An 18,920-nucleotide genomic window follows, 5' to 3' on the forward strand; every position below is an offset into this window, starting at 1 on the left:
TCTCTATCTCTTAACGATTGATACTATTGTAGGAAAACGCATTTTCTTTACGGTCTATCTACGATGTACTATTATTATTACCTATCTCTCTTCTATGAAAGATTTATTATTCGTATTCTTATGAGATATAATAACCATGTAACTTCTTTTCTTTCGTACATCAGTTCTATCAAAACAAATCGACATTCGAACGTTCATTTTCAAACTCACGATGTTCATACGTAAATATCTACTATAAAATGCACTCGTATATCTACAAATAAAAATTTATTCGTGTTTCTACATACTCTCAATGTACTCGCGTTATAATTACACATACAATATACTCAAATATATATATACACTCACGTATACAACAACGCAATATACTCATGTTGAAACAAGTAACATACACACATATATATATATAGAAACAATTTTAAACATATCACCTTCTATATTGAAGGTACAAATATGTACTTCGATCGTAAAACCAGAGAGATTTATTGAGAGAACTCGTTTTTCCAAATTCCCCTTACCATTTGTGTGATCGGTAAAGGGCGCCAGTATGCGGTCAGGATCGGTAACAATTAATTACGAGGGCGAAGTCAAGCTCGGTAGCCAATTAATTACCCGGCCGATCGGTGCTCGCATAATTGACATTGTTGCGCCATTGTTTACGATAGCCACTGAATTTATCAATAGGTTTCTCGCGCTGGCATTCACCCTTACCATCGTTTTCATTCGTGCTTCGCGACCGACCTTCGATTCTCCATAGTTTCATAGCCAAACGTGGACGCACGAACTATTATCGCAAAAGGGTCGTGCTGCTGCTCCTGTCCCTTTATTAGAATCTCTGACCGTCGTAAAATCGAGCTCGAGTGTTTCAACACGCAATCTCGCATATCCTTTTATCTTTTTCTTTTTTCTTTTCTTTTCTCTTTCTCTTTTTTTTATTTTTCTTTTTTTTATTTTTTTTTACTTTGTGTATCGTCCCAGTAACGTGACGTATTAACGGTATAAAGGGTATCTTTTAAAAGGGACTTAACCATTTATTGACTTTAAATACAAAGTATCATAAGGAGAAAAAATATTCTCTCTTTACGTTCAGACTTGTTTATTGCGATTGTTATCGTATTAGTTATTGATAATTGCTTGAAAAAATATTACTGATAATTGAGTAAATATGAGTATGAATAGATTTAATCAGATTAATGATCAACATATTATTAACATTTTTAATAATAATACGTGATGTTTCAAAGTCTTTAGATAGTAATGATTCTCATATGTATTATGAGATATATATATATATATATATATATATATGCATTATGAAAAAAATTCTAATGGTATGTAATGTTAAACATATTCAAATAGTAAATTCTAATTTCGTCATTTTCCCTCAAAAAAGACCTTTTTTTTTTTTTTTTTTCATTGAAATATACGATATCATAATGTAGAAGAAATTTTTTGTATTAATCCAATAAAACATGCAATCCATTGACCCTACTCAAACGTCAAGAAATTAAACACAGGAGTTATACATGCTATGTTCGTTTAATGAAAAAATTCGCTCAACTACTATGTCCGAATAATCGAGTAACCCTTTTCTCCAAAGTATACACGAATACACATACAGATACGCTTAACTACTTTGGGAGGGAGTTTGATATCATCGGCCATTCGAAATAAGCATGGAAATGGCGAGGAGAGACTCGTTAATCCCCCCCGTCTCAATATCGACGTCGCGACCCTCGTGTTTCGGGATTTAGCAACATGCAGTGATTCTTCCCCCCCTCTCTCTCTCTTTCTCTCCTTCTCTCACACAATTTCACAATTTCACTATTTCACAGTATAGAAATAGTATCAGTTTTACAATGCATATGTATATATATATATATATGTATGTATGTATGTGTATACCGAGAGTCTTTTAAACGGAACGAAGAAAGGTAGAAAAGTGAAAGATTTTGCACATAACGATGACGATGACGACGACGACGACAACGACGACGACAACGACGACGTTACCGGTCTATCGTGGAGAAGAGGCCGTGAATCCTCTCAGACGGATTATGACACGTAGAAAGTTCACGACCTTTTGTCTGGCGCTACCCTCGCCACGGCCTAGCTCTCTAAGGGTAATCCTCTAACCAGGCCGTTATGCCGTTGTTGACATTTAGCCCCCGGGTGCTCTCGAAACCGGTCGTCCGTGTCACACTGCTTGCATCAAGAAAGAGAGAGAGAGAGAGAGAAAGAAAGAGAAAAATAAAAAAAAGAAGGAGAGAAACCAGGACGAGCTGGATAGGCCAATACGACTGGTATGTCGATGAAGAGAAAAAATAAGAGAAAAAGAGGAAGAGAGAGAGAGAGAGAAAATCAAGAAGAAAAGAGAAACTTGACCTTCGTAGTACCTGCTTCGAACTAAGCACTACTACCTGCTCGCAATGGTTGAGGATGGTGGGAGCGGGGGTAAAGAGAAAAAAAAAATGAAAGTGAATCTCGAAAGGGCGGAAGGGTTGGAGTGTGAAACAGGGAGAAATAGAAAGACGAAATGGAGACGAAACGTAATAGGATTGGCATTGTCGTTTATTAACATAACAATGTTCCTCCTAAACGGAACGCTTCATAGCTAAACTCGGGCTATGGCGTGTATCTCGGTTTAAATACGTGTCGTCCCGATGCGTTAGCACGATAGGAAGGAGGCATCTCTAAATACGTTCCTTGTTATGATAATTATCGCGTGCCCTGGACCCGTGTGCGTCCATTATACCGCGAAAAGGCACCTCCTCACAATATTGTGATATCCGATATACCGACACTCTTTCTTCCTTTCTTATTTTCTTTTCTTTTCTTTTCTTTTCCTTCCCTTTCTTATCCTTTTCTTTTCTTCTCTTTCCTTTTCTTTTTTTTCTCGCACTCTTCTTTTCATCCTTTTGCTTATTCCAAACCAAGTTCGTTTCAATAGCACTCGAGTTCCATCACTGAATTCACTAACCGTCATTCTCCATCGCGATAACAACAAAAAAAAAAAAAAAAAGAAATAAGATGATTTAACAATCTAATGATCGAGATATTGATCGAGATATTAATCGAAAAACGATCGAGATTCTTTCGTTTTTTTCTTTTCTTTTTTTGCTTTTTTTGTTTTTTTTTTTATTACGCAAGTACTTACCTATTAGCTAAAAAACTGATTAATTGATATCGTTAATTGTTTATTTAAAACGTTTGCATAAATATAAATATGCATACATATTTACATTCTTGATATCTTTCTTTTTTATAAAAAAAATTGTTTGGTTACTTTCGCGATTTATTTTTAACGCTTTTTATTTAATTATAAAAATAAACAAATATGTATATAAATGGACAAAGTTTGATAATAATTGATTTTCAAATTGAAAGAAATACTTGCATTTGCCATTTTTCTTTTTTTTTTTTTTCTTTTGCTTTTTCTTTTCATTCATTCATTCAAATCATTTATTCTTTCATTCATGCTTTTCATTCGTTAATTCATTAATATTCAAAATAACATATTAAAATAATTTTAATCATTATACAGTCGGAATAAAAATTTATTTTCGAACGTGAACAACTAACGTGTCAAAAGAAAAACTTAAACAGTTCGATTCAATTTTAAAGAAGAATTCGTATTTTCAATATGTAAACGAATAAGAGAATACGATTGTTCGTCTGAACGAAGAAAAATTTGACGAGTATACCGGAGAATTATCGGATGCGGGAAAACTTAATTAGTCCTTTGTTGTAGTCGTCCTCGACGTTACGACATAACGCTTTCGATTCAACGACGTATAAAGTATCTCTCATCCAGTTACTGAGTCTCGTCTCAGAGTAGAAGATAGAAATGAATGGTTCAACCGATTCGACGACGACGACGACGACGACGACGACGACGACGACGACGACGATGATGATGACGACGACGTTGACCAACAACGACGACGCGACGCAACATCCTTTTATCTTCTGGACGATACCTACCCTTTCCTTCTTCCCACTTTGACTTGAGTAGAGTTTCATTCAGGAGGAAGTTCGAGGCGCCCAGACGTACATCAAAATCTCATAATTGCCTGCGTAGAAGAACTTTTATTGGATAATCTCCGACCGGTCGGTCGTTGAGACGCCTTCAAACAAGAAGAGTGAGAATTGATCGGCCCTACGATATTCAAATGAGAAATTTCGACAAGAAAATGGAGAAGATAAGAGAAAAGAGAAAGAGAGAGAGAGAGAGAGAGAGAGAGAGAGAGAGACTATTCTGTAATTGAAAATGTTGAAAGGAAAGAAATGCAAATGAATAAATCGATAAATAAAACATTGATATAAGATCTACATATGTAAGATTAAAAAATACATTCATTAGGAAAAATAGACAATTCATTTTAATTAAAATTTATACTATAAATATAGTATAATATCATAATTGATATTATTATATAAGAATGTGACACAAATATTATGGTAAAATCACAAAAAATGTTTGATTAATTTGATAACGTACGAAATATTATTTCTCGAAAAAAAAAAAGCTGTATTTTCATTACATCAAAATTCCAACCGAATCGTTATTAAAATAGAATAAACATTAGAGAAGGATATAGATATATAGATAGATAGATAGATAGATAGGTAAGTAGGTAGGTAGGTAGATAGATAGATAATCATCGTTGTATTTTATTTCGAAACTTTAAACAAGTCGTTCGCCTAGATCTTTTTTCCTTTTATACACGATTTAACGTCCGTCGTCCGTCGATCGACATTTATGCATTTATTAACTTATGGCCGAGGAATCGGTCGTCAGGTTGTTGAGTACTCAAGCTAATAATTATCGTTCCTTCTCTGTCGCAAGAACTCGACAAAAACGGGAAACGCAAATCAAACCGACGCACGATCGACATGCTCCTGTTCGCCTTTAACAGTCTACGTCATTTTCTAGCAAACCGTCGGTGGCCTTCTTGTTCTCACCTTTACGACGGCCATTACGATACGTGGAAATTAACAAACCGCTTTGAATTTACAATACGATTATACGCGTATGTACGCGTTCTTAATCTTATTCAAATTTTTTTATCCAAACGCATTAAACTCTCTTATTCATTAACTTACTTTCTCAAGCATATCAAAATAAATCAGATTAATCAACATTTTGACGATTTATTTTAAAACTGATTCAAGAAATTTATAAGAAGAAAAAAGAACAGAATAAAGAAAAAAAAAAAAACTAATAATCGAATTCAGAATTAAAATAAAAAAGAAAAAAAAAAAAAAAAAAAATAAATAAAAGGATTTGTCTTGAAATGATCTTACATGGTTCAATGTATTTTCTCGATCCGTTAGTCGAATTTATTTGCCAGAAAAAAAAAATATCATCGAGGAGATTACGTTTAAATATGAGAACGATGACACGGACACTTCCGTTATCCAGTTCGCTTGAAAGGACTTTCGTTCGATGCGAAATTAACCGCTCACCGTGGCGAAGGATAAAACTCGAAAGGTGCACAGATCGCGAGGATTCCCGTTCTTCGGAGTTGAGACGAGCGATAAAGTAACTTCTTCTTCTTCTTCCTCCTCCTCCTCCTTCTTCTTCACCATCACTTCTTCCTCCTTCACTAGAAGCACCACCACCACCACCACCACCACCACCATCACCACCACCACCTTTTCCTTTTCCATCTTTTCTTTTTCTTCTTCTTCTTCTTCTTCTTCCTCTTCTTCTTCTCTTTCTCGCCGACGAGTCCGGCATGCTCGCGCGCATGGTCCGCAGGAGAGATAGAAGCCATTAATGTAAGTCACCTGTTACAAGACGCGAATTAAGCACGGTAAATTATACCTCGTGAGCGCGCGTATCCCTCGCCGTAATCAGGAGTTATCAAGGCGCGATCGTGGCCTACGGACGATCGTAATGAACTTCCTCGCTCTCTCTCTCTCTCCCTCTCTCTCTCTCTCTCTCTCTCTCTCTCTCTCATTCGCGCGGTCGCTTACTCTTTGCACGACGGCCTCCATCTTTCCTTATTTTCACTAGAACTTCTTCTTGTCGTGATACTCGACGAATCCTCGCACCCCACATCCCCCTTCCGGTATCACGCTGATTCACTTCGAGCTAATCCTCACCTCTGCAGAAATAAAGAGAGAAAGAGAGAGAGAGAGAGAGAGAGCAGAAGATAGAGATAGTTCGGCTTAACGAGCAGAACGTTCCGAGAGTTTTCATTCGAAATTAATCGAAGTCGTGGATAAAAAAGAAGAAGAAAGAAAAGAAAAAAGAAAAAAGAAAAAAAAATAAAAGAAAAAATGGAAGAGGAAGAAAGTTGAAAACGACGAAGGGAAGGTTATCCAGGAATAAAATGTGGATAGTGGGAGGCAAAGAATACCCAGAGATTGAGTCTGAAAGAGAGAGAGAGAGAGAGAGAGAGTCGCGAGAATTCTTCCATGCCCTTCGGAAATGTCATATAGCTGTCGGGTGGCACGGAGGCAATATTTCACGCCGGTAGGTCCGCCTGTCCCCCCTCCCCCCCCCCCTCTTTCTCTCTCTCTCTGTCTCTCTTTCTCTATCGTAGTCATCCTCCTCCACCACCTCTACGGCACTTTTCAAGGAGTTTTTACGGAGTCTCTCGATCTTTAATCACAGCTCGACCTTCCATTGTCAGTGACGTCACCTCCGACTCGGGAAGGGTGCTCAGGGGATGCTTTGTGTCGGGCCACGCTGATCCCTCTCCGCGTCATTTGTCTCCTCCGGACGCCTTATTTGTACGCGTGCATACATTGAAAGAAGGAGAGACGCGGACACCTTCTTCTCGGTAGAGATTCCCACTTCGTGATTTCACCAACACCGTCTTGCGATTTTCGTTTCTCTTTCTCTTTTACATATAGGTACCTATATATTACTACCCCTTCTATTTCCCTCTCTCTCTCTCTCTCTCTCTCCCTCTTTATGTCTTTGTATGTTAGATATCTATGTACATCTAGTATGTATGTATCTGCGAAGGAAATCGCAAATCGAGCCGCAGAGAAGTTTTACGTACGTACACGACGTTTCTATAGAGTCTTACCGTCTTTTGCATTGTCGAGTTCTTTCTCATCCTCGTCTTGGCTTTCTTAGGAAGCTTCTGCTGAAACGACGACTTTCTGACTGCTATCCCACCATTCCCCCCTTTCAAACCCCCTTCCAAACCAGAGAGATTACAAGTAGGATGTACATATTCTTTCGGATTATCGTGTCGGAGATGGAAGATCGAAGGTTTCGTCGTCGTGATATTAAGGTCGAAGATTTGTCTTCTTCCTTCTTCGTCTTTTTCTTTTTTTTCCGTTTTCTTTTCCTTTTTCTCCTTTTTTTTTGTTCGCCTCCTACGTTTTATTCTTTTTTACTTTTTCTTTTTTATGACGTTTGTTCGCAGAAAAAAAATATTGAAAAATAATTGATGATAATTTTAATGTTATTTGAAAGCTTAATGTTGGAAAAGTAAAAGTAACGAAATTATTACATAGAAAGGATAAAGGATAAAATTTTGTGATACTTAATCAAAATTGACAAAAAATGAAAATGAAAATTTGATACTTAATCTTTTATCAGATATTATGTTATTCTTAAAAATCTTTCTTATATATTATTTGTATGTTGAAATAATTAATGTAACCATTATTCAATTATACAAGATATTATTTAATTACACAGAGATACATATATACATTTATATGGTTATAGTTCTATTTTGATAGTTTAAATAAACGATTAAAATATCGATTTATCTAATACCAAATAAATATCTATTTTCAATATAATACGAAACATGATATATGATCTTTACTCTGTGCAATAACATTTTATCTACTTTCTAAAAATTCAAAAGAAAACATTTAGATTTACAATCCACTGATTACGGCTCGTAACTTTCATATTTTTTTATTTATCGCTATTTTCTAAGGAAGATCGTAGACTCGTAGAATTCGTTTAAAGTCCCTCGACTCGCACAAGCAATCGATATAAATCGCGTGCGAGAAATCTCAAAGTAATCGGGATCGTCGAGTTCGTTAAGGGTGACAAGCTCGATAGGAGTTCTCGAACGACGCAGAAAGCGAACGAACGAGTCGCTGTATATATCGGCCGTGGAAACGTTCGAAGAAGCGCCATTCGATACCGTTATCTCCCTATCAACGTAAATAACTCCTACAGCAAGAACGTACGTAATTAACCGGGAAAGCAAAGACAGAAAGAAAGAGAGAGAGAGAGAGAGAGAGAAATAGAGAATTCAAAATCCATAGAAAACGTCGAACGCCGTTGAAATACTAGGGTATCTTTCGATATAAATCGATATTTTTTTTAGTCCTTCGAGAAAATTACTAAAACACAAAAAAGAAAATGATTTACGTAAAACTTCAGATAAAAATGATTTTAATCAAGCGTTGCGCCAAAAAGATTCTCATCGAATTTCGTAATAAAAAATAATTTTCACGAAAAAGAATACGTCTATTAATGAATAATTTACGATCCTCATTTCGAGAATGTCATTAATAATACTGTGACGTTTCGAAAGCTTTCGAAATTTTCAATTGAAATAAAATAAAAGGGAATAAATCACGTATATGGTTATATAAAAAAAAAAAATAAAATAAAAAGTTAGTAATAAAAAAAAATGAAAAAAAAAATAATAACACAAGCGCGCGCACACACACACACACGCATACACTCAAAATAAAAATCCGAATGAAAGAAGAACACTCCGAGGAATGAAGAACAAGAAGGAGAAAGAGTATAGAGCGCCCAAAGGTTTAAGATTGGTTAATTTACGATGGTGCTCGGTCAACAAGGCGCCAGGGCATTTAGCGTTTAACGCGTGCAAGCGGCAAATGAGAAGAGTGAATAAAGAGAGAAGTATATGTATGTATATAAGTAAGTAAGTAAGTAAGTAAGTATGTAAGTAAGTAAGTAAGTAAGTAAGTAAGTAAGTAAGTACGTACGTACGTACGTAAGAAAAAGGAATAGTAAGGAAGAGAAGAGAAAAAGAAGAAGAGCTCTGGATATAGAAGTAGAGGGAGAATGAGACGCCACTCAACGGCATTATTCGAATTGATGCGGTGAATTGGCGCTGACGACATCGGATAGGCCAATCCGACGGTTTGTTTATTGGTCGCGCGTTGGCGGATTCCTTGCGGTCTCCTTTAATTGAACTACTCGTCGATCGCGAACGAAACAAATACATCGACTCGCCTCGACGCCTAAATTGAACATGGCACCATCATCGTCATCATCATTATCATTATCGTCATTCTCCGTTTCTCTTTATCTATATATCTATCTTTTTCTCTCTTTATTTTTTGCTCTTTCACCCTCCTCCCCGTCCCTCTCACCCCCACCCCGCCGACCCCTCCCTCGTCACCCTTCTTCGATCCTAACGGTGATTTCATTGCTCGTACGCTATGATGTCTGCGGCCATAAAAATGGCGTCTTTCTTCTCCTCTTCATAATTGAAGGGAACAAAACGACAATGACGACGATGGTTAGTAAACTCTATAAAGAATTCCCGATTGACTTTATTACCAATATTTCTACGATTGTCTCATCCTATTACACGTTCTCCTTCGTATTATTCAGATTTGTCAAGGTCATTTTTGCGCTTTTTCAAACGTACCAATGAAACATGAGAGATGCGTTGAAATTCCATCGAGATTTTTATGTTCATTGTATAATTACATTAACGAGTAATATATATTTAAACTCGTGAGAATGTAAATGGCGCGCAAATATGAAAGAATAAAGAGAAAAAGACATACGAACGAAAATATAAATAAACGAAAATAATTAATTAGATAAAGCTTCGATATAGTGTATTCACATTAATATCAGTTAATTAATAATAATAACGCAAGATCGTCGTATTTAATGTAGAAAATAACAAATAAGAGAAGTTGCAGCAAGAAGAGAAAGAAGAAGAAAAAGAGGAGGAAGAAGAGGAAGAAAAAAAGGAAAAAGAAAAAGGAAGAAAAGATGAAGATTCTGGTTTCCGCACACGAAGGATGCATAGAACGCTTCGTTTCGAAATGCAAATCGCATTATTTCCATACGTACGCGTAATGGCCCATTACGCGCACGTGGCCGCCACAAAGGAATCCGCCTATAGCTTCTGTGTACGCGGTCGGTCCTACCGCACACACACATAAATATATATATATATATACACGTACACATACATACAAAAGAATATATGTATATGTGAGTGGTAGAGGAGACTAGAGGCATTACGGGGCGGTAACGCGAAATGACGTTTTGTTCCATCGGGACCGCAAAAAGCTCTCCACCCTCGGTCCTATCTTTTAGTATGTGTATGTATCTGTATGCGCATGTTTCTCTCTCTCTCTCTCTCTCTATATATATATATATATATATATATATATATATATATATATATATATATATCTATACGTGTATACGTATATGTCGTACGATGACTAAACTACCCAGTAAGGCCGATTTACACATATTGGCCGCTCCCCTGATTTTCCACGCGTATTGTACCATCGTGGTCTTCCTCGATAAAACGATTTCTCGTCTCTCCTCGTGTTCTTCGACAGTAGGTATCTCTCTCTCTCTCTCTCTCAAATACACACACACACTCACTCTCTCTCATTTCACGGAAACACTCTTGGAGTTGCGATAATGAAATGGGAAGAGACGAAACGCGCTTTTAGCCTCAACGAATTCGTAATGTTACCCAAAAAAAAAAAGAAAAAAAAAAGGGGGAGCTCTTAGAACGTTCCTCTATTACTTTTCTTTCTTTTTTTTTTTTGTTTTTTCTTTTTTCTTTTTTTCTTTTATCAAAATTTACCGATCATATTTCATCTAACTCAATCAACTGATACAACTTTATGTATTTCACGCGAGGCGTAATCAATGATGATCATTTTCAATTGCGACCTTCTTGAAAGTCAAATCTATTGTCATTGAAACTATAAAGATAGGATAAATATCTATTCGTTGTGAGACACTTTAGAAATATAACTTAATATTTCTTATCGGATTTAATTTAATTCAAAATTTTTACGTAAGCAGAAATATACATTCGTACATAGTATTCTTTCTTACATATATATATACGTGCGTATTTCTTACATATATATATACATATATATATATATATATATATATATATATATATATATGCGTGCGCGTGTGTGTATGTGTGTGTCTACAGTATCATATCTTACAGTATAAAAATTTAACAAGTTCTTTAATTAATACTTCATAACGAATAAAATAATGTTAATCCATAATAAGATAAGGTCGTTAACCGCATCATGTTAAAACGATAACAATTCATAACAAATAATTCGATATTTCAGACTTACTACAATACATAATTCGATACATTTAAATACATCAAAACGAGAATACGCGCTAACGAGCTTGTAGAGCTTTATATAGCTTGACTATATACAATCAGAAAACTACCGGTAACGCAGCAAGGGAGAAGAAGTAAATCGAGAAAGAGAGAGAAAGAGAGAGAGAGAGAGAGAGAGAGAGAGAGAGACAGTAGAAGAATCATGAAACGAAACGAACGTTTTTACTTTTCTTCTATGACGAGCGGTTTCTCTTTTTTGAAAAACCAGCTCTCACGTACGATGAAGAGAGAGAAAGAGAGAGAGAGAGAGAGAGGAAGGGAGGGAGAGAGAAAAAGAGATCAGGATAGACATAGAAAGGACGAGGACGTGTAGGTATAAGAGCGAAACGTTATGCTGCTGAAAGAGAAGATGAATTTTCAGCGCAGCAAAACAATAGTGCGGATTATCGCGCTCGCGCGTTTCCCGAGGAGCGCCACGTTGAAACAAGAGGACACCCCACGTGATTAGTCTGACATTTGCACGGGCAGCGTGAGAGACTTTCTCTCTCTCTCTCTCTCTCTCTCTCTCTCTCTCTCTCTCTCTCTCTCTCTCTCTTTCTCCTGCTTGCTCGCTCTTTCCTCTCCTCTTCGCTAGTTGGCTCGCATTCCAACATCCGAGTCTCATTTGACTGCGTGTCTGGTGGCCCGAGGGCAGCTTTCGCGGCAACCCCATGAGGCCCTTGAAATACTACCCCCGTGCTGTGCCGGAGATTCTCTTTCTCCCTCTCTTTCTCTCTCTCTCTTTCTCTCTCTCTTTCTCTCGCTTCTATCTTGTAACCGTCCGTCCTCGTTTCCTTTATCGAATCATAGCTTAGTTTCTATATCTACATTTTCAATGAGAACCAAACCAGACGTATAATTTAGAAAAAATTATATAATTATAATAAGTATTTTTAGTAAGATTATATATAATATATACTTTATTATTAATATATATAATTATACACCTATACACACACACATATATATATACACACATATATATATATATATTATATATACATACTTATATATAGATATGTACTTACATATATTTATATACTGAAGTATAGTATATATATATATATATATATATATATATATATATATGTTTAATCATTCTAATTATTATCTTAATATTGATCAATAATTAGTCTTCAAGTATTGTCAATTATTATGATATATACCTTTATCTTTTATATATAATACATACCTTTGTCTTTTTATTTTCCGGAAAAATTTTCAATAGGATCAATTTGTTCAATTGGACCACTTTGATATTAAGCAAAAATTTCTCGATTACTCAAAAAAAAAAAAAAAAAGAAAAAAAAAAGAAAAATAAAAATAAATCTTGCAAAATCACTCGTTAACTTGATCATTTCCTTTTCTTTCTGTTGTTCTCTACAGATGCCTGCGGACTCTCCGATGTGGCTCATATCGAATCCCTTCAAGAGAAATCACAGTGTGCCCTTGAGGAGTACTGTAGGACCCAATATCCGAACCAACCAACGAGGTTCGGCAAACTCTTGTTACGATTACCGTCGTTGAGGACTGTATCCTCGCAGGTGATCGAGCAACTGTTCTTTGTCCGTTTGGTTGGTAAAACGCCGATCGAGACACTCATCAGAGATATGTTGCTCAGTGGTAGCAGCTTCAATTGGCCTTACATGTCCCCGATGTGACACTCTGTTTGGCGGCAGCTAGCTTCCGCATAATATCATCATCATCGTCGCCATCTTACCTCGACACTTAGCTCGGCGATCAACGAGGAGGAAATCGAATCCTTCGAATTTCTTTGAGATCATCAACGAGATTTATTCGATCGTGGGTTGACATTATTCAGCATCGTCGTCAAAAAGAAACGCAAGAGGACGAAAGTTGCAGCTGATGGAAGTCGAAGAAGAATGAAGAGAAAGAAGAAGAAGAAAGAAGGAAGAAAAAAGAAGAAGAAGAAGAAGAAGAAGAAGAAGAAGAAGAAGAAGAAGACATCGGTGTAAAAGAAGAGGAAAGGAAGATGTAATGAAGACGTTGTCGGAGAAGAAAATCAGAGGCGCCAAGTTAGTGGCCCAACAACATCCAAGAACACCGTTAACACTCTCTTTCTCCTTCTCTCTCTCTCTCACATACACACACACACACACACACACGCACGCGCGCGCACGGACACACATATACATACATATATACACACATTTTAAAATGATCGAGTTAAGAAGAGAATGAGAGAGGGATAAAAGTCAAGCATGACCGTGATACGTATGACTGTACGGTGTATATCATAGAATTAAAGAGGAGAGAGAAAGATAGAGAGAAAGATAGAGATAGAGAGAGAGAGAGAGAGAGAGAGAGATAGAGAGAGATAGAGAGAGAGAGAGAAAGAGAGAGAGATAAAGAGAGAAGGAGAAAGAGAGAAAAAGGTGACGCGAGGAAATCATAAATTAGCATTTATAATCGAGCAACGGCAGAGTTAAGAAAGCGCAGCGCGCTAGAGAAAAGATCTTTTCGCGGTGTTATCTCGAGGAATCGATCTTCGCGTCGAGTACTCGCCGTTAGGTCGAGTCATGCCAGGAACCTTAGTCATCCTTCGCCTTGACGTGTTCTACGAAATCTTTCTCTCTCTCTCTCTCTCTCTCTCTCTCTCTCTCTCTCTCTCTCTCTCTCTCTCTCTCTCTCTCTTTTCCTCTCTCTATCTCTCTATATATATATATATTATTCTACTAGAAAATTTTGTTATTCGAAAAGTGTAGTCCTGCAAGGAGTAATCTTTTTTATTTCATTTGAATCATTTTCATTCCATTGAAATTTTCATCTTATTATCAGATCTTTGGAATCTCTCTCTCTTTCCCTCTCTCTCTCTCTCTCTCTCTCTCTCTTTCTCTCTTTTCTTTCTCCTTTTTTCTCCTTCTTTATTATGTTCTTATCTGCACACAGAGCTTCCTTCTTTTGCGTTGTCCTTATATATTTACTATTTCGTTTTCCTTTTGGAATTAATTTATTTCCGTTAATAACAACCCACGTAAATACTCGTTTTTCTTATCTCCCCGTTGCTATTTTACTCATTTCATTTGATATTACTCGATCGTTATCCTTTGAGAGGGTTATGATAAAAATTGCGTTTGAATAAAAATTGTAAGTTACTGGATATTGTGAAGATATGGAAAAATTGTTAAACTGCGTACCAATGTTTTTTTTAGTACATTGTAATAAATATAAATTATAAATTTTTTGTAAATTGTTTATATATATATATATATATAAATACATATACATACATACATATATATATATATATACATTTATATATATATATGTAGCGAGGATGACGAAATATATTTTAATTTTGTTATTAAGTGTTAAAACGCAAGAGATAAACAAGATGCAATCATCAGGTGATGTAACGCGACGTAGCACGATAAGGATTAATTATTAAACGATTTTAATTATCTTCGATCTTATGATTTATTTAATAATTAAGAACGTAAACGATATAGGTTGGAATTTATTTTTTTTTCTTACTTTATTTTTTTCTTTCTTCCTTTCTTTCTATTTTTTCTTTTTTTTTTTTTTTTTTTAAACATCACAAAAACAATCTAAGCGACCCAACGAACATACGATGATTGTAAATATGGTATTTGTACGTTTTGGGAGATTTTACTTAAGTTAATGAGATAAGACAGAGAGAGAGAGAGAGAGAGAAAGAAAGAGAGAGAGAGAGAGAAAGAAGAGAGTATGTGAGAGAAAGAAAGAGAGGGAGAGAGAGAGAGAGAGAGAGAGAGAGAGAGAGAGAGAGAGTGAAAAACAAGAAAGAGAAAATGTTTACTCGAGCTTTGCTAGAGAGAGGGAAAGAAAATAGTGAATTTAATTAACGAACGAGCACATGTTAAGTGCCATCGCGATATCCGCCATGACGGCGGTTCTTCTCGCGTAATGAAGTCGAATAAATAACATTCGGGTGTTTAGTATTTTCTTTTCTTTTTTTTTTTTTTCTTCTTTTTCTTTTCACTTTTCTTGTTTTTATTTAACAATCGAACTTGTTGCTCTCGATATTTAAACATTCTTTGAACCATTGCCTCGTCCGCTGTAAACGCTTTTCTTTTTTTAGATATATCAACATACCCGGTGATCGGCAAATATCTAATAAAAAAAGGAAAGAAAGAAAGAAAGAAAGAAAGAGAGAAAGAGAAAGAGAGTGATATTCAACGAGAAATAGATAGAAATGTTCGAAGTGTCCAAGAGCAAAAACGCGACGAGATGCATGGAAATATATTTTTAATTCAAGAATATTTGAAATCGCTCGTCATAGCTCTGCGTCTTTTTTGATAAGTCATCGATACGTTATTATCGGAGCCAGAAAGAAAAAAGAGAGAGAGAGAGAGAGAGAGAGAGAGAGAGACAGAAAAAGAGAGAAAGAGAAAGAGAGAGAAAGAAAGTGAAAAACAAGAAAGAGAAAATGTTTACTCGAGCTTTGCGTACGAGCGAATATTTGTGTGTGAGTGAGACAAAGGGAGAGAAAAAGTGTGTGTGTATGTGTGTGTATAAGTGGTGCGTTAAAAGAGAAAAAAAACAGATAGATAAACATTATAAAATAATGTGATATATATATATATATATATATATATATATATATATATATATATATATGTACGTCAAAATTGAAATCGAACTTTTTTGAGACGGTGCTTTTTTCTATTTTATAAATATTGTACAATATATCCGAAAGAAAGAAATCATCGCGTTGTATAGGGTTGTCTAATGATATTAAGAAAAAAAATATTTGATTACTACGTTTAAAAATAGTAAATGTGGCAATTGTCGAGCTAGTTAGTTAATCGAGCACCTAGGGGGTATATGGGATAATTTCTAATATTTTTAAGGAGACCGGTCGTTTCTAGAAGAACGTGATGACGACAACGAAGAAGAAGAAGAAGAAGAAGATGAAGAAGAAGAAGATGAAAAGGTAGAAAGAGACGGAACAAAAATAACAAGGGATAAGAGAAAAAAATAGAAGGAACAAAAAGAATCAATTCTTTTTTCTTTTTTCTTTTTTTTTTTTCAACGGACGGCGTTTTTGTCTCGAGAGAAATTCGACGTGCACAAAAAAAGTCGCGAGTTAGGTATTATAGGAAAAAAGTTTTCGTCTATCCATTTTTTATTTACTTTACAAGAGAACGATAGGCACATACTAACACATACAAACGCGTACGCGCGCGCGAATGCATACACATACACACACGTATACATACATATATAACACATATATAATTGCACGCGCATATATACATTTATATACTTTATTATTCTATCCCGTAGATAACGCGACTTATTGTTACTTTCGAGTACTTAAATATCATTTATAATGTTAAGTGATAAATATAAATGTGTATTAGAAATGTGTTATAATGTGACGATCAACTAACAGACGACAAGGACACGGGCCTGTTTATAAAATTTGATTTTGAATGCCGAAATAAATATGTAAGTACGTAGGGATCTTTCTCGAGACATTCGCCAAAATACGAAGACGCTTTGCTCGAAAATGTGAAACTCAAAAAAATAAAAAGTGTATTATAATTATATCTTACGTAAGTGCAAATGATCTTGATTGCCGTCTGGATCGCATGAACGAAAATACAGAGAGAGAGAGAGAGAAAGAGAGAGAGAGAGAGAGAGAGAATGAGAGTGAGAGAGAAAGAGAGAAAGAGAGAAAGAAATATACATGAGAAATATATGCATGAACATGAACACACAAATGAACACACACACATATATACAAATGCGACACATACAGTTACATTCTATACATAGTTAATGTATAAAGAAGCGTAAAGAATTTTTGTATAAAACGTGTACATACTAATATATATATATATATATATATATATATATATATATATATATGTATATATATGCATATATATATATACATAAAAAAAAGTATAAATATATAAATACGAATATATAAAGAAATATATATATATGAAAAAATCGCAAAGAATAAACATATATTATATCGAAGATCTGTCAATCGTCACTGAATGATAGAGATAGGAATTTTAGGTATATACTTACATGCGTACGTTCAAGTAAAAGGACCAAGGTGGTTTTATTTTTCAAGAAGATGAAATTCTATTCGCGTTTCGAGAGGCCGAAACTTTCTTCGAACTGGTGAGTAGCTTTGAAATGAAAAGAAAGTGAAAAGTAGATGAGACAGAGACAGAGACAGACAGACAGACATAGAGAAAGAGAGAGAGAGAGAGGACAAGAGACCGAGATAAAGTAGATGGATGTAAAAGAGACAAAAAATAAAAAAGAAAAAAAGGAAAAGAAAAAGAAAACAAAAGATCAGTCTCTTTTAGAGAGGAAGAAACACGAAAGGAGTAACTTTACGAGGGTACATGGGGTCGCGATCGCAGACAGAGGCATCGCCATCACGTCGGCCAGAAATCACTGCCGCTCGCGTCGGGGAAAATTCGCTCGCCAATTGTTTATATTGAAATACGCTCGTGCAGGAATGCTTCTCGAGAAAGAGAAAGAGAATGAAATAGAGAGAGAGAGAGAGAGAGAGAGAGAGAGAGAGAGAGAGAAACATAAGACAGAGATAGAAGCCAAAGTATTCGAAAAGAAAGGGAAAGAAAGAAAAAGAAAAAAGAGAAAAGAATTAGAAAAAAAAAGAAAGAAAGAAAGAAAGATGGCGCGTAGTCTTAAAAGGTCGGTCTCTTTGGTTTCCAAGATGGCGAACGGCTGATGGGAAGTGTTCAAGATGAAGAGGAAGAAGGAGAAGCAGAAAGAGAGAGAGAGAGAGAGAGAGAGACGAAACGATCGATGACCTTGACTCCAAATGAAATTGCTTTGGGCGATTCCCTTTGATTTACCGACCCTATCTTATCCTATACCGTTCTCTCTTTAAACCAAGGGATTCGATCGATAGAACCGATCGTTGAACATTATCACAAGTCCTCTTCGATCCCTTCGTAATCCTACTTTTCATCAAGTAAGCAAAAGAGAAAGGAAAAAAGAAAGAGAGAGAGAGAGAGAGGGAGATATGATGATTTTCTAAGATCAAGCAAACTGTCGAGAGATATTAATTATCGTAAAAAAAAAAAGAAAAAGAAAAAGGGAAAAAAACAATAATAAGAAGAATAATTTTAAATAAAACGAACTACAACTAAGATTAAAACTACGACAATAACAATAAGGAGAATTATTTCGTGTTCGGCTTTGAAGGCGAGGATCACGAAATATTCCTCGACGTATTCGCTTTTGGTCGAGGGTTACTCTCACGATCTTTCTCTCTTTCTCTCGCTTTCTCTCTCTCTCTCTCTCTCTCTCTCTCTCTCTTTCTCTCCCCTTCTTTCTCTTTCTATTCGGGTGCATACATAAATCGCGGATAAATCACGACGGGGACGGGCCTCGGTGTGCGGCGAGCATGCATGGAAAAGCAAAAACGGTGGCTCCTATCGGCCTTAAAAAGGATCACCGGTAGTCGTCACCCGTGTTCGATGCTGGATGCTTAGAATTTCGATAAATCTAAGTTGGCACGTAGAATGGAAGGAGTGGATGGAGTGGATGGAG

At 35.8% G+C, this 18,920-nt stretch overlaps 1 protein-coding gene across 2 annotated transcripts in view; it reads left to right on the forward strand.

Annotated features, from left to right (window-relative positions):
- LOC124422684 (COUP transcription factor 2) overlaps nucleotides 1-15,778 on the forward strand; it is a 121,401-nt gene extending 105,623 nt beyond the window's left edge. For both annotated transcript variants that reach the window (XM_046959480.1, XM_046959481.1), the window contains exon 4: nucleotides 12,756-15,778. In XM_046959480.1, coding sequence (XP_046815436.1) covers nucleotides 12,756-13,030 — 275 coding nt within the window. In that variant the 3' untranslated portion in view covers nucleotides 13,031-15,778. The remainder of the gene's footprint in view (nucleotides 1-12,755) is intronic.
- The last annotated feature ends 3,142 nt before the right edge of the window (nucleotides 15,779-18,920 follow it).

This window comes from Vespa crabro, chromosome 3, assembly GCF_910589235.1.
Source record: "Vespa crabro chromosome 3, iyVesCrab1.2, whole genome shotgun sequence".
Lineage (NCBI taxonomy): Eukaryota > Metazoa > Arthropoda > Insecta > Hymenoptera > Vespidae > Vespa > Vespa crabro.